Source organism: Acartia tonsa, chromosome 10 (assembly GCF_053477335.1).
Source record: "Acartia tonsa isolate MP-2025a chromosome 10, ASM5347733v1, whole genome shotgun sequence".
Taxonomy (NCBI): Eukaryota; Metazoa; Arthropoda; class Copepoda; order Calanoida; family Acartiidae; genus Acartia; species Acartia tonsa.
In genome coordinates this window covers 9,232,202-9,249,340 of record NC_137269.1, presented here as the reverse complement: position 1 = coordinate 9,249,340, position 17,139 = coordinate 9,232,202, and the positions used below count along the sequence as shown (strand labels likewise).

Here is a 17,139-nt window from a genome sequence, read left to right as displayed (position 1 = left end):
GAAGGCAGAGGCTGGCTTGGGTTGGACACGTTGGTCAGCGCCGGCAGGTATCAGGTTTGCTGGTGGCACAGTTGTTGCTGGAACAGTCAGCAGTGGGGCCTGCTGGTTGTTGTTGGCAGCGGCTGGGGCACTGGCTGTCAGGTTGATCGTCTGAGCAGCGGCCTGTCCTCCTGAGGGGCCGCGGGGTCTGCCAGAGGGCGGTCCTGGCCTACCTGGGCGGTCATGCCCGCTGTCAGTGGATTTCATAGACACCATTTCCTCTGCTGCTTCCCTGCCGATGGGAATGGCATCCCAGTCCACTGAAAAGTCCCGGGACTTGGCATGGTTGAGCCTGGCTCTAGCCAGCGCTTTCCTATATAAAGCTGGATGGTACAGGAACACTTGTGATATCGCATTCAGGGCTGCTCGGACTCCTCCTTGTGCGGCTGCCAGGGAGATGATGGTTAGGTCCCCCAGCAGTTTGAGGATCAACAACAGCAAACACAGTATGGCTGCGCCATCTCCCCACTCGTGGATGGCTTGTCTAAATCCAGCCCAGACATCCAGGGCTGCCTCTCCTTCCTCCGCCAGTCGGTCAATGTTGTAGGACACTATCCCATGGTCTCCTGTGGCCGAACAGCTGCCTTGCTGAACGCAGGAGCAATAGGATAGGCCGGTCAGCATGGCACTCTTGTACGCTGGGAACGCCAGCAGTTGTTGCCAGTCGTTCAACTCAGCCTGCGAATACAAGCCACCTGAACTGAAGTCATCTAAGGGTTCTGTCAACAACTGCTTAGGCGTATCCAGCGGGGGTGGCCTCTTCTTGGGAGCGGGGGTTAACTCTATCCAGCCTTCCTCCGCGTGCACAGTCAGGGGGTAGGTGGAGGAGCAGGGAATCTTGGTGGCGTGTTCACTGTATACCCGTGTCACAGCGTCTACAAAACCTGTGGGCTCTACTGGCACTTTGTCCCAACACTCCTTGTGTTCGCGGACAACGTACTTGTGACGTTGGCAGGTCAGCTGCAGCAGGATGTCTCCCCTCAGTACCAAGAACTTGCTCCCCTGGACACGCACCGGGTGGGCCGGGTCTAGTTGCTGGAGCTTCCAGCAGTTGGCCGCCACTTCTTCTGCTGCGGTGCTTTTCATGCGCGTTTCCAGGGTAAACCCAATATAACCTGCATGTATCTGTGCTTGAAGGGGAACGTCAACATCCCTGGCCGACACTCTGGGCAGCGCAGCCGCGGCTGGGTCAGCTGCCACGAACAGCGCTGGATGGTTTGTGGCATGGGCCTCGAAGTCGCAGTTCACAATCGAGGTGGGGTTGGTCATGTTGATGAAAAACTGAGCCTGATGGTCAACCAGATATGCATCCATCACCAGGCTGGGCTGGAGGCTGCGGATCAGCCTCAAGGGGCAATCTCTCCCCAGGTGGTCCCACACGTAGGTTGCTTCTCCAGTGATGCAGGACAGCTCAGAATGGGGACACTCTAGGGTCAAGTGGTCAGACTGGGACTCCACCCGTCCATCCTCCACCACATAGGTCTCCTCCTTGACCAGCAGCCGTCGCTCCTGGAGCACTAATTCGTTGCGGTATAGCTGGCCCTCAAAGTGGACGTCCTCCCCCTCACAACCCACCCCCTCGGGGCTGTTGACGAGGGCGCCCACCATGTCGATGGTGAAGAACAGGGGGTGGTTCAGCTGGAACGTCAGTGGCTGGGTCTTGCCTGGCAACGTGTAGACTCGGTTCCTGGCCAGGTCTCGGCACGCTTCTGGGTCTATCTTGGTTGGCCTCATGAGGGTGGGGACCGAGGTCACCTTGAGGTGACCCCATACCCCACACCTGAATGTCCACTGGGACACGGTGAGCTGACAACTGTACCCAGTGGTTTCCCTCACCTTGACTTGCTGCAGGACGTGTACTTCATGGCCCAGGGGCACCTCTTGGTGTAGGGGCTCCGTGTTACACATCTTTTCTTTATTGTAAGACGTGACATGGGTGGGGTTGGCACAGTCCCACCCCACCAGGACGTAGCTGGTTGTAGGCCACACGGCTGCCAGCAGGAGGCCCCACAGGACCATCCACCAATGGGAGAGGCTTCCAGGCAACCATCTTCCTCGTACACGCGGCTGGGGATCTTCAGCTCTGGTCACGGCTGCTTCTTGGGACTGGACACGGCTGGGCTGCTCCTGGCTAGATACAAGTTTCCATTGAGCGTTATCTGTATGCGGCCGAGGCATCCCGATACCCTCCCCAATGACAGACTGGCAAGCGACTGGCACTTGCCTGGGTGTCGGCTCCCCTAGCCCTAAATGCTCCCTTCCCTTGTCCAAAGCATGCCCAGTGGCATGGGGCTGAAGTGCATGTGGCACAGGCTCGCCCTTACTCACTGCCCTCCCCTGCCCTAGGAACTCAGGTGCATGTGGCACAGGCAAGTCCTTATTTTCCCAAATTTCAATCTCCCCAGCCTCAGGTGCAGGGGGCACAGGCAAGGCTGGGTGTTTACAATATTTTGGATACAACACATTTAACAAATTCAACTTATCCTGATGTTGAGCAGCGGGGTTCCCTTGGCTGGCAGGGGGCTCTGGATGGCATGTAGCTGGGCTCTCCCTGCAGGCTGGTGGCGCTGGCTGGCATGTAGCTGGGCTCTCCCTGCAGGCTGGTGGCGCTGGCTGACTGGGGGTGACGGGTGTCACCCCTTCCTCTGGGACCGCTGGCTCGTTCCAGGACTCAGGTCTCTCGGTGGCGGCGACGGTTGTCGCCCCAGACATCAGGTTGGAGGCTGGCTCGTTCCAGGATCCAGGTATCTCGGTGGCGGCGACGGTTGTCGCCCCAGGCACCAGGTGGGAGGCGCTGGATAGCACCCCCCCATCATCCCAGGTGGCGACGCCGGGTGGCGTCCCATACATCGATGCATAGGTGCTGGCTAGCACCTCCTGCCTCTCTCGTTCGGCGGCTGCCAGGACCTCCCCATACACCGTCTCAGGGACGCTGGGCAGCGCCCCTCCACTCTTGCTGGGTAGGCTCAGTCGGGCAGGTTCCATCATGTTGAGGCTGAAAGGCTGGGGCCTCAGCACCTCTGGCTCGGCTATGTTGTTGGGCTGTATCAGCTCTGGCCCCAGATGGTTAAGACTGAAGCCTAGGCCAACCCGGTTGGGTTCAGCCGCGCCGCCCAGTACGTTGATCCTAGCTGGGACAGTCCCGAACTGCGGCATCCCATCGGCTCGGTCCGCAGCTCTGGGGGCGGCTGCTTGCTGTGGTGGTGCTGGGGGCGCGCTCCCTTCCATATGGGCCACTCTGCTGGGCTTCCCTGGAGGGGCACCCTTGTCGGCGGTGCGCCTGCGGCTGGCTACCTGGGCCCAGTCAGCTCTACAATCGGCCGCCGTGTGACCGTCATAGTGGCAACGCTCACACTTGGCAGAACGGTCACGGCGTGGCTGGGTGCGTCTCTCCTCTAGGCTAACTTCCACAGGCGTTGGGCAGTCTCGAGCTCGGTGGCCTCTCCCCTGGCAGCGGTAGCAGCGGCCTGGAACCTTGTCATCTGGAGCGACCTTCCCCATCTGGTGGAGACCCGGAGCCAAGGAGCCAATCTCCATTGGCTCCGACTCGTCATATTGGGGCAACTGGATGCAGGCAGATCCAGTCAGCCCGTCGGTCGAGTCCACTAAGCACACACCTTCCTTCAGCTGCTTAGTAACCATGGTCACGGTGAACATGGCCTTACGAGTGTACTCAGGTACACTCGTAATTTCATGATTCATCATGAGGCGTTTTACATTGGCGTTATGAATTCCACGATTTAATTCGTCCACCAACAACTCAAGATCCTCATGGTTGTAGGCGTCCCTATACAAGGCGCACTTAGTTGAAATGTACGCTTGTATAGGTTCTGTCGAGTGTTGCTTGTAATCCCTAAACGCTTGTTTAAGCGTTTGGGATTCAAAAGCAGGGCGAAATAGCAATTCACACTCGGTCTTGACCTGTTCGTAGGTCAAGGCTTGGCCTGCCTCGCCAAACAGATGGGACGCCATTTCCGCCGCTTGCCCTACCAATGACAGTAGTAGGGCGTTGCGGCGGTTGAGGGAATCATGAGGTGGCACGCGGTAAGCCGCCCATGACATCTCAAGTCTGCGGATATGTGCCGACCAGGATTGCTTGGGCGGCCCTCTAAACTCCGGCAGATTGCTCAGCATCAGCTTGCGGTACTCGGCTGGGGCCGGCTGAGGGTCATCCTGGAGCCATCCTGGGGCTTGGTCACCTCCTGGGGCTTGATGCTGGTCCATTGGGTCAACGGTGAAACGGCGGGCACAAAGTTATACAGTACTGAAATGAATGGTTTGTCACTTGAGGCTTCCTAGCCTAACAGCCAACACTGTTTGTATCACTAGGTTGGGAGTTTAGTTGCAAAGATATAACTTAGCTGTACTTATCACTAGTTAGGTGTTGAGGTTGTAGGGTAGGCTGGTAGAGGTAGATAGATGTTGAGGGTCTGAACTGCTGTCAGGAACTGATTGGGTTTTCCTTTATCACACTAGAGCTAGAAGGAAAGAAACTTGCAATTCTTTATTTTGCTAAAATACCCCTGTTAAATGCTATGGAGTAGCTCCGCTCCGGTGTGTGTGTGTGTGTGTGTGTGTGTGTGTGTGCGTGGAATCTCCTGTCCTTGTAACGCGCGTCCGCGCCGTCAAATCCGCGCACACGGGGAAAACGCGCTCTCACCCCTCAACTCGCTCTCTCATTGGTCCGCTTCGTCCGTTGGATTTATGATATTTTCCGCACTCAGTTGCGCTACCCGTGAATGGCGCTCTGTGTGTCCGATCGCTAGCCCCACACTACAGACGGACTTAGTCAGTGTGGGTAGGAAGGGGGAAGCGCGTGAGGGGACGGGGGTAACTCCGTCCGTTCCCCCTGTGAGGGAGGGGGGTAACTGTGTGCTGGTGTAATAGGGCCTTTCTTCTTAATCCTAGGCTTATCTATTATATCACCCTGATTGTATTTGCCTTCAATGGAGAGGGGCCCCTCCCCTTCCCTTGGAATAAGGGGTGTATTGTTGTTGTGCTGTGGGCTTGAGATTGTTTTGATTGTATATCAGGGTCTTTATTATATTACATCTAGCTTCTATTTTTGTCCTTATCACAATTGCATAACAGATTTGTTTACCAACTCTGTTCTATTTTTAGCTGTTATCACAATACACAATAATCCAAGCCTGTTCTATTCTTAGATTTATCACAACACAACAATTTGTTTGCCAAGCTTTGCTCATAAATCTATTGTTTGGCCATCACACTAGGGTGGTAATCCCTGCAAATGTGATATAATATCTGTTTTCTAGATGGGTGGCTGCGTTGTAGCTTCTCAGGATACTCGGAGTTGACGTAGTTTTTCTCTGTTCTGGTGCACTACACTCGTATGTTAGCTCGCAGCTTGCAGCTATGTGGCATGTTTCAGCCTATCGGCGGCAGGGAATGTCCCGTCCTGCTAGCGCCGCTGATCCAAATCCGGCTGATGGCGGCAGGGAATGTCCCGTCCTGCTAGCGCCACTGGTTCGGATCCTGCTATTTCTTGCAGTAAAGTTGGCCTATTTCCAGCCGTTTACACTTATTTGGCTTGTTTCAGCCGGTCCGCAGGCCTGTTTCAGCCCTTTTGGCGCTCAATTCTCCGTTAGATATCAGCGCTGCTCGCGGTTATTCATCGGATTTCGCTGTCTTGCTTTCACAACTGCCGGATGCAGAGTTAAACTTTGCTGTCCAGGGTGGGTAATTCAGGTCGCTTGCGTCAGTTTTGCCAGATTCACTGCTGGGAGTACCTTAGCCTCAGATGCGCGTCTGCTCTACACTTGTGGTTCGCCGTAATCTCACACAGCTGTCACCAAAGTTGTGGTATCCGCCGAGGATAAATGGCAGACACCGGAGTTCAATTAGATTACGGCAGTGTGACAGACGTGGACACCTTACTATAGAGAAGCTACGCTTCTCTAGCTTTCACTAGATAATGATCAACATCTAATTTCAGTTGTCACTTTATTGAAGGTTTAAAAGATACTGAAGCTATATACAACAAACAATAATAACATGGATAGGAATAAATAATCATAACATAAAAGCATAAATAATACATATACAATGGTCAGTTTGGGCAATAATGATCCCCCATCCCTGAAAAGGGTGGGGGAGAATTAAGAATACAGTTAACCATAATAAACATGACAGATTCAATCATTAATTCTAAGCGTAGGGAGGGGGTCACTAGACCCCTTCCCCAGGACTCGGGGGAGGGCCGTTGACCCTCCACCGAACCCCAGATCAGGGGTGCCATAGGCATGGCTCACGGTTGCCGAATACCACAAATCCACTAAACCTCTCCTCGATAAATCTTAATATCCTTATACTAAAGTAACAGGATGTCTGTGTGTTTGTTTGTACCGAAGAATCTCAATAACCGCTGAACCGATCGGGTTCTCCTTAACAGGGTAGCTTCTCATAGGTCCCGGGAAGGTTTATAACTATTTTCTTGGGGGGTGGGACACCCCCACTCCCCCCAAAATTTTTTTACTTTTTCTTTTAAAATCTAAAATAAAAAATTGGGTTATCAAATTCCACTCTCCCCTCCTCAAGTGCCCCTAGAGGCCTCTAGGGGCGTAGCCGCTAGTAAAAGTAAAAGAGGTAGAGCGTGTGTATGTCTTAGTGTCTATCTGTCTGTTTATACAAGCAGGGAAGCTTTATATAGACACTAGTCAGCTTATACTATTAATACAGAAATATACACAGGAAAAATTAACCCCCTCCCCAAAAAATATAAATATATGTTTGGTCCCAACACCCTCATTTGTGAAAAATGATTCCAGCTTTACAGTGATGTTCTTATAGGTCCAGGGAAGGTTTTTAACTATTTGGGAGAGATAACACCACAACCCTCACAAGATTAATCGACCCTGAACACCCCCTCCGATTTTTATTATTTCATCTTTAAGATTGAATTGTCGACAGCTCCCCTCATGTGCCACTGGAGGCCTCTAGGGGCTTTGCCCCTCTAGTAATGACATTAAAAGATTACCTTGAATTATAGATTTCCAGTCTTTCTAGATTTTCTCCAACTTGAATAAATGTATCATTTGATATCTCGATAACTGGGGTATCCTAAATAATAATGGTATTTATTAATAGTTTTAATGACAATAACTACAATAAAGTACAAACATTAGAGTTAAACACTAGAGGGAGAACATGAAACAATTTGGTAGCAGACGAATAAGGTCATTGAAAATGGAAGGGAGGTAGTTATCTGTATATACATTTATCCTATACTGTAGATCTGTTGCACAGACATAAATAACCTAAAACAGATTTCATGTGAAATCAAACATTTGAGAAATTATACAAAGTCATTATTTCGCGCGTCATACAAAATACATAAATAATAGTGCCAAACTAATACTAAACAAGTAAGCGCAATTGGAGAATGCCTTGGCCCCGAAAAAGAAAAGCCATCGCACCATGCAGAGTTAGAATGTTGAGACAAAAATTGTTTAATTAAAGGGTTGGTTGTATGCTATGTACTGTACCACTATTAACTAATGCCTACAAAGCGATATATTAAGCCCCCAGGGCCCCAAACTACTTAGAAGCGGGGGGGGGGGGGGGTATTTAAAATTCCATTGTTATTGCACTGTGTTTAACTCCCAGTGGGTTTAACAATGATGAATAATTAAGAAATTGAGCTGCACCACTAATCAAACTTCTGCATGTACAATGTATATCACATAGTATTCACAACATTTGCTAGGCTTAAATACAGAAAACTGCCAATAATATACAAATTTTGTTAATAAGAATGTAAAAAAAATGAAAATTCAAGGTTTAAAAAGGATGTATAGACGAGTATAGAGTAGTAACGCTTTACAACACTATACCTAAATTTTACATGATTCAGCGTATAAAAGGATAATAATCAACAGGACGATTTGAAACTGTGTTTATCAACCATAGGAGCTGTCCCTTATGAACTAAGGGACGTTCGGACCAATTCTAAACATAGAAAAGTTTCACTTCTTAAAGTATAAAAATTGAACAGGACAAATACATGAATTTAAATAAGAAGCCTCGCTTAGTTAGTGGTATAATTGACAGTAATATTAGACAAAATATTATATAAAATCAGAGTATATTTGATGTAAAATCTCGAAATGATTTCATGGAGGGGTTATAATCCTAATATATAAAGTAGTAAGGTTTTTTTTCTGAAGCTTAAGATCTCAATAACTACTGAACGGATTGGGTTCTCTGTTTAAAGTAAGCTTCACATAGGTCCTGAGATGGTTCTAGGCTATTTTATTTTTTGATTTAAGTCTTGGTTTTAGGCCATTTTCTGGCCTCTTTCTGTCCCTGAATTGAATTAAAAGCTCCTATATGCTAGTCCTTACACAAAGTTACAGGATGTCTCTGTGGGTGTCTGTGTGTACCAACGGAACTTGCTAACCGCTGAATTAATAAGGTTTTCTTGTACAGTGTAGATTCTCAAAGGTCCTTGGGAGTTTTAAAACTATTTTGGAAGAGGTTCCCACCAAGAAAATCACCCAAAGAAAACTTTATCCAAAAATATTAGTGTTAAAATTAAAAAAATCTAAATAAAATTTAAAAGGGAGTGTTATATCACCCACCCCTACCTCCAAGTCCTGTGATTTTTTAAGGGGGGGGGGGTCTAAAAGGTTACATCCCCCTTCTTTCTCTTTTGTAATGGTGTTAAGAAGGCATATTGGTATACTAATAACTACTCAATCTACTTCTATTATAAAGATGACTTACTGGGGGGCGTGTGTGTGTGGGGGGGGGGGGGTATTGATATATATCAATGAATTTGATTAACCAGAGGTGTTTCTTCAATTCCACTAAAAGTATCTTCGCTGCTGAAAAAAAACTATTCTTCCCACTTAGCTTTACTCAACCCTTTTTATTGTATATTGTAAAAATGGATTTATAATATATACATGGATATAATGACAGGGGGAAAATTTTCGTCAATTAAGCTTGCTAACATGGAAGTCATTTATTGATCAGTTCGTTCATCCAGTAGGAGGGGAGACAGGAGAAAATCACTATTTCAGTATGCTGCAAGTTTCACTATTTTAGAGAACATGAAAGCTGAGGTGGATTCTGAAAAAAAAAATTTGCCCCAGGAGACAGGAGAAAATCACTATTTCAGTATGCTGCAAGTTTCACTATTTTAGAGAACATGAAAGCTGAGGTGGATTCTGAAAAAAAAAATTTGCCCCACTAATCGCTTAGTGGGGCAAAATTGTTTTCGTGAAAAATTCACCAAAATCACATTAAAAATCTACAAAAATTAAACAAAATCATAGAAAAGTAATTAACATATGAAAAAAAAATTTGCCCCACTAATCGCTTAGTGGGGCAAAATTGTTTTAGTGAAAAATCCACCATAATCACATTAAAATCTACAAAAATTGAACAAAATCATAGAAGGGTTATTAATATATGAAAAAAAAATTTGCCCCACTAATCGCTTAGTGGGGCAAAATTGTTTTAGTGAAAAATCCACCAAAATCACATTAAAATCTACAAAAATTAAACAAAATCATATGTTAATAACCCTTCTATGATTTTGTTTAATTTTTGTAGATTTTTAATGTGATTTTGGGGGATTTTTCACGAAAACAATTTTGCCCCACTAAGCGATTAGTGGGGCAAATTTTTTTAAAGAATACACCTCTGGTGTAAGATATCCAAATAATAAAATATCCATTACTGTAATACAGAAGCGCTAAATAAGCATGTAAAAATTTTACAGAATTCAATGGACACTTGAACATGCAGTGCATCCCCCCGAGTTGGAATAAAGTTGGGTTACAAAAATGGATATAGAATAAGTGGATAATGTGAGAAATTCTTGCATACCCCTGATAAAATGTTTCTACCAGGTGGCTAATATAAAGATACCCCCCATCCTCCTCCTACCCCCTATGACTTTAACATCCCCTCTTCTGATCATGGAGGAACATATTGTCCAATATATGAAAGCTATATTAGCAACCTTAATTGACTTCAATATCTACTTATTTACATTTAAAGTTACCAATCGGTAACAAATAGCTGATATTGATACGTTAGACATGTTAGAAATATTCCTACATGGGTGACATAACTACTCTAGTTATCTCACTTTTCAAATAATGATAGTTTTTTGATAAGTTTAATTCCTTTCCATCATTCTTTAAAATACTTAAAATTAAATATTTTGTATCACAATATGCTACAGGGTGTTTCAAGAGAAATGTCGTTTTAAAAAAAAACATAATTAGGCATAGAAAATAATAGTTATTTCTTTTATCGTATTATAAACGGCTTTCCGCGGATATAGAAAGTACAATTATGAGATTAAAAAAAGTTTTTTTTGCCCCGAGGTGCCGAAGGCACGGGCTAAAAAAATTGGATTTAATCTTATGATTGAACATTTCTATATTCGTAGAAAGCTGGATATAATACGATGCTAGACATAGTTTTTTCGTATTTATGAGAACCGGTTCCTATCCACTGGATTCGAATGAATACGAGAAAAAATTTTTATAAACCTGTTCAGGGACATTTATGTTTCAAATATCTAAAAATGATTATTTCAACAATGAACAAAATATGCCTTAAAAGCTGGTTTTTCCAAAGGTCTTATTTTTTAAGAACTATGAATTTAAAGGTTGTGCAAAAAATGCACACATTTTCAAAATTTATATTGCACGGCTTGTGTTAATAAGAGAAAAATGCTATGCTTTTTAAAATACATTTCTCTTGAAACACCCTGTATAATATAAAATTGTATGAACAGGGGAAGCCAACAATTATAATTAGAGAAATCTGATAACAATAACTGTTCTTACAAAAAGAAAAATATAAATTAGATTTTAGCTAAGAAATCATAGGAAAATAGCCTAAAACCATGATATTTATGTAGATATATTTCAAAGAGCAAAGGTATTTGATTTAGACATATTTATCCAGGGAGGGAAGGGACATTGGGCTGTTTATAACACTAGGCCCCAAGATCTTAAAATAATGTTTTCTTATTTGTTGGCTTAAGAACATTGGCGACTTTTATTAAATTTAGTTAAGTGTCTAAACGTTTCAGCCTTTTATTGTAACCCACCAGATGGGGTAATTTGTGTATCATAATTGGGGTTGTACATTAACTTATCGGCCTTTGTCTTATCCCTGTATTTATTTTATAATCTTATTTCTTATAGCTGAAATTAAATGTTGTAATTGGTCGAACACTTGATGGTATATCTCCTAATAAAATCTATATTTGCCCAATTATTGAAAGAAAATTAAAATTGATAGCTTAATTAACTATAATATAAGCAATAAGTAGTTACAGAATAAGATACATTTCAAGATAATATTTACAATTGGTATCATGGAAAATAATCTGAATTTTTCAAGTCATAAATTTAAAATCTTCAAGATAATAGTTATTATTGCATCGTATTATAGACAGCTTTCCGCAGATACTAAAATGAAAAAAACATAATGTTAAAACCTGGGCCTTCGGCAACATGGGCTAAGAAAACTGGTATCAATTTTATAATCTTTTATTTTAGTATTTGTGGAAAATTGTTTCTAATACGATGCTATACATGATTTTTCAGTATGGTTGAAAACTGGTCATGATCCAGCGAATATTAATCGGTTTAGTAAACACATAAATACTCTACTAGATAAAATGATAGACAGACTAGTAAATACTCTAATTAGATAGAAAGATAGACAGACTAGTAAATACTCTAATTAGATAGAAAGATAGACAAGACTAGTAAATACTCTAATTAGATAGATAGATAGACAGACTAGTAAATACTCTAATTAGATAGAAAGATAGACAGACTAGTAAATACTCTAATTAGATAGAAAGATAGACAGACTAGTAAAAACTCTAATTAGATAGAAAGATATACAGACTAGTAAATACTATACTAGATAGAAAGATAGACAGACTAGTAAATACTCTAATTTGATAGAAAGATAGACAGACTAGTAAATACTCTAATTAGATAGATATATAGACAGACTAGTAAATACTCTAATTAGATAGATAGATAGAGAGACTAGTAAATACTCTAATTAGATAAAAAGATAGAGAGACTAGTAAATACTCTAATTAGATAGAAAGATAGAGAGACTAGTAAATACTCTAATTAGATAGAAAGATAGACAGACTAGTAAATACTCTAATTAGATTGAAAGATAGACAGACTAGTAAATACTCTGATTAGATAGAAAGATATACAGACTAGTAAATACTCTAATTAGATAGACAGATAGACAGACTAGTAAATACTCTAATTAGATAGACAGATTAGTAAATACTCTAATTAGATAGACAGATAGACAGACTAGTAAATACTCTAATTAGATAGACAGATAGACAGACTAGTAAATACTCTGATTAGATAAAAAGATAGAATAGTAAATAGTAAAGTTTTAATTAGATAGAAAGATAGACAGACTAGTAAATACTCTAATTAGATAGAGAGATAGTGTAGAGGTCAGATTGTAATTTTGTTTGATTAATTAATTGGGCCCAGAGGCCTGTCTCATTAAGCATCTACCAGGTTCTAGGAACAATAAAATACAACTAGTAACAGTATATTACCAAGCCAATATGTATATAAATATCATGTGTTGTTATAAAGAATCCAAAGCCCAACTTTAGCCTACATCCATGTTGCTTAAAATGAGTAATTTAGGACAAGGAACAAAATAACGACTTGATAGACAACATATTAAGCAATATCGCAGACAGGGACGAAAAAAAGGGGGGGGGGGGGGGAGGGTGTTTAAAATTTTGTTTGGTGCCAACAGGATTTTATGAATTTATTTTTATTTCTCCCCTACATAACAAATTTACCCCAGTTTGATGGGGGGAATTTGGTTAATTAACCCCAAATTTTTATGAGGAAGGTAAATATAAAGTAGTAAGGTTTTTTATGTATGTAGCTTAAGATTTCGATAACTAATGAACTGATCAAACTGTATATTTCATTGAAGCTTCACATTATGTCCCAAGTTTGTTCTTGGCCGTTATATTTTTAGATTGGAGTCTAAAGGTGGTTTTAGGCTATTTTCTGCTTGCCTAACCTAATAACATAGCAACGTTTTGGCTCAACTAATTTTTTAATTTTTTTTTTATAAATTTTGCATTTTTTTTTTTAGATTTATTGAACTGGGCGAAAGCATCCTCATGTATGGGTATGAATACTAGTTAGATAATTAGCACAAAATAAATGACCACAGCCTAAGTTCAGACTACACGCAACTTTTCAGCAATAGTTGGTCTTACAAAATAACAAAACATATGCACTCAACATTGGAGGAAATGGAAACAAATGCCGCATACCTACATGAAGAAAAAAGTCGTCTTCCCTCCATTTGGAATAAGGAAATTTATTGGACTTGATAAACAAAGCTACCCTGACAAGACAATACATAATGGCAAAGCTCAACAAATCAGACAATATTGGGAGTAAAGGCACATTGGGCTTTTTATTACACTAGTCCCCAAAGTTTTATGATAATGTTTTCTTATTTGTTATATTAATAACTTTAGGGATCTTTATCAAATTTTGTTTTGTTGGTTCATTAGGTTGAGTGTCCAAACGTTTCAACCACTAATAATAATCTACAGATGGAGTTATTTGTTTTTCATCATTTGGGATATATGTACATTCATTTATTAGCCATTGTCTTTTCCCTTTAGATCCCTTCAGACAATAGGACCAACAAGCGTTATTGAAGAGCATTGCTAAAAAAATATGAAAAAAACCTTATTATATTGATAAAGGGTACCTAATATGGACAAGTTTTATCATAAAGAGGGTTATCTATCGCATCATATTATAGACAGCATTCTGCGGATATTAAATGATAAGATTAACACCAGTTTTGGTATCCCTGAGGGACCGAACGCCCAGACAACAAAACTGGTATTAAGTTCATGATTTATATTTTAAAATTCGTGGAAAATTGTCTGTAATATAATGCTGTAACATGATTTTTCAGTATGGCTGACGAGAACAGGTTCTTATACAACGGATAATAATCGGTTTCAAAGCCATACTGGAAAATTTTAAAAATTGTTTTTTTTGTAGGACTATTCTAATTGGCACCAAGTAGATAGATAGTAAATGTTTGTAAATATAATCATTAGGCCCTGAAATTTAAATATCTGTATTTCAATGGGCATATTAATCATTGAAAATATTTTAAATGTGATTAATGCTAGAACAATATTGTAGGCCTCGTCTTAAGAGATGGGGGACGGGGGTAATGGGGTAACTTTGTAACCCCTCATTTTATGCATCTCAAAATTCTAAAAAACAAGGATGACAATTTCCATAAAAGCGAAGCACTGAAACGGTAGGACAAACGGACATTAACACTTGTACAGCGTCTAAACTGAATAATCAGAATATAAAAGTATAAGAGTCGAAGCAAAATTGTAAGTAATTTTCTTGAAAAACTGCTTGATACAGGATAATGTTTATGGACATACTTACATTTTTAGGACTTGATTATAGAGTTGCTTTGCTTATAATATTGTTCTTTGTTGCCCCAGGAATCAATATACAAAAAATCAGATTAAACAGATAATTAGATCACATAAAAATTTGTTGTTAAAAAAGTAGAAAAATCAACATGTTTAAAATGGACATACGGACATTCTGGTAATGGTTATAGAGTTGCTATGCAAAGTTTGAAATCGATAGGACAATTCTAACATGCCTAAATTAACGAATAAAAGCTATCTATCTCGGACGGACGGACGTACGGACGGACCGACCCTAATTATAGAAAAACTTCACTTTTAAAAACTACCTACACTAGATTACCCCCCATTTAAACCTGTGAAATCCCTTATTTATCCACCTCAAAAAATATTGATCGTCCAAGATTGTAAGTTTATATTCATAATATTTTATTGTATTGATAAAAATGTCCATAAATATATAAAACAAGGATGACAACATCCATAAAATAAGAATTGAATAAGCAGAATATAATGTGTAAGTTTTAACAAAAATTAACGTAATTTGTTGCAAAACTGTTATGTACAGGACATACTTACATTTTTAGGACTTTATTATAAAGATGCTTCCTTTTAGATATTATACTTTGTTGACCTACGAATCAGTATTCCAAAAATAAGATATATTGTATAATTACATCACTTAAAATTTTTTCGTAAAAAGTTGAAAATCTGCATATTTTGTATGGACGTACGGACTTTCTGGTAATGATTATAGAGTTGCTCCGCTTTCAGCATCGTACCAAACTGTTACAGGAATCATAATACAAAGTTTGAAAACGATAGAACAATTCTAATATGCCTAAATTAACGAAAATAGCTAGCCATAACGTACAGACGGACTTATTATAGAAAAGCTTTGCTTTTAAAAATAAAACACCTTACCTTTATAATAATTTGGGTGACTTGTAAAGATCTAAACACATCTCCATATAGCCTTTCTATGTTACAATTACTCACTGTCAAAGTTTTCACCCTAAAATATAATCTTTTTATAAAAGTAACAGGATGTTTGTCTGTGTTTGCGTCTGTCTGTGTGAACCGAAGGATCTTGTGAAACGATAGTGTTCTCCCTTACGTTTGAATTTTTGATATTAGTTTTACATTATAAACATGTAAGGCAAGTAATGAAAACCAGTGGCGTGCGGAGAGTTTTGCGCAAACCTCACCCGAAAAAATTTTACACAAAATTAGATCATATTTGACATCCTCTTAAACGATATTCGAGAGGAGTGTGACTTTGCACCCCCCTTGGCTGCATTAGGGGGGTGTATTAGGGGATATAGACTCCTTAAAGGAGTTAGGACCCCTATAGGGGTTTAATAATCCCCCTTGATTTTGTAGACATCCCCTTCTGCACGCCTATAATAAACACAAAATAATATTACAGGAATTTAAGGATTAAAATCATTGTATATATATGTTCCAATCCTTTTAGAGTCGTGACTTATGAAATGATTAGAGCAGGGTTGCTGACATCTTTCACATTTTTGGTTGATGAGTAGCTCAGAAACAGAGGTGGATTCTTAAAAAATTGGGTCGCTGCTCGCTGGTAAGGCAAAATTATATTATCGAAAAATACTCTAAAATCTCTTTAAAAATCGACAAAATGAAATAAAATCATAGAAGGGTTATTAACATAAGATTTCATTTAATTTTTATAAATTTTTTATGTGATTTTGGAGGATTTTAAAAAATAACAATTTTGCCTCACCAGCAATCAGCGACCCAAATTTTTTTTAAAGAATCCACCTCAGACAAAAAGTCTATGACTCCATTTGATATGGATAGATTTTCAGCAACTTAATGTATAAAATTAGATATAGAATACGGGAATATTGTGAGAGATTCTCGCCTACCCTAAACTATGGCTTCATGGTGCTCCCAGGAAAGGCCTTGAGAAGTAGAATTAGGAACTTTTGTCAGTTTTTAAATATATCATTCCTAGCCTGAGAAATTACTAAAAAACCACCATGTTTTAGGGTTTATTGAGAATTGTCCAATTTGTAGAGTTTTTTTTTCGAGATTTTCTCAGGCTGGGAACGAGATATTTTGAAACGGACAAATGTTCCTGAATCTACTCCTCAAGGCCTTTACAGACTTCAATTCCCACTTTGGTCTCAGATAAAAATGTCCAAAATCGACCCACCCTAATATATAACATAGATTAGCAAGCTTTAATAAATGTGACAGCTGCCATACTTACTTTGTCTTGACTTGTGAGAGTCCAACAGCCATGCTGGCAATGTTTGTGTTGTCACAGGACAAATCTATACCCTCGTCTGATTCTCCAGTACATCTACAAATAAAAGATATTAGGCCACTCTGTCTTGACTGCAAGTTCCCTATTAGTGTTTCAAGCCTTAATAACATTTCTTCCTTACTTGATTGATTGATTGATGAAGAAAAGACGATATTAGTGTTGTTTATGCGGCCATTTTGAGCGCTTTTTTGTATTGTCTGCTATGGGTTACTTATTTCTTGAACCGTGTGTTATATGTGGCTAAGATAAAGATTTATGAAAAGCATAGAACATGCTAGCAATGTTTGAGTTGTTACAGGATAAA

At 40.7% G+C, this 17,139-nt stretch overlaps 1 protein-coding gene across 1 annotated transcript in view; it reads right to left on the bottom strand.

Annotated features, from left to right (window-relative positions):
- LOC145329332 (uncharacterized) overlaps window positions 1-17,139 on the bottom strand; it is a 118,305-nt gene that overhangs the window by 84,605 nt on the left and 16,561 nt on the right. The window contains exons 3-5 of the mRNA XM_080173391.1: window positions 16,779-16,871; window positions 15,458-15,548; window positions 7,037-7,119 (exon numbers count right to left, since the gene is read on the bottom strand). Coding sequence (XP_080029517.1) covers window positions 7,037-7,119; window positions 15,458-15,548; window positions 16,779-16,871 — 267 coding nt within the window. The remainder of the gene's footprint in view (window positions 1-7,036; window positions 7,120-15,457; window positions 15,549-16,778; window positions 16,872-17,139) is intronic.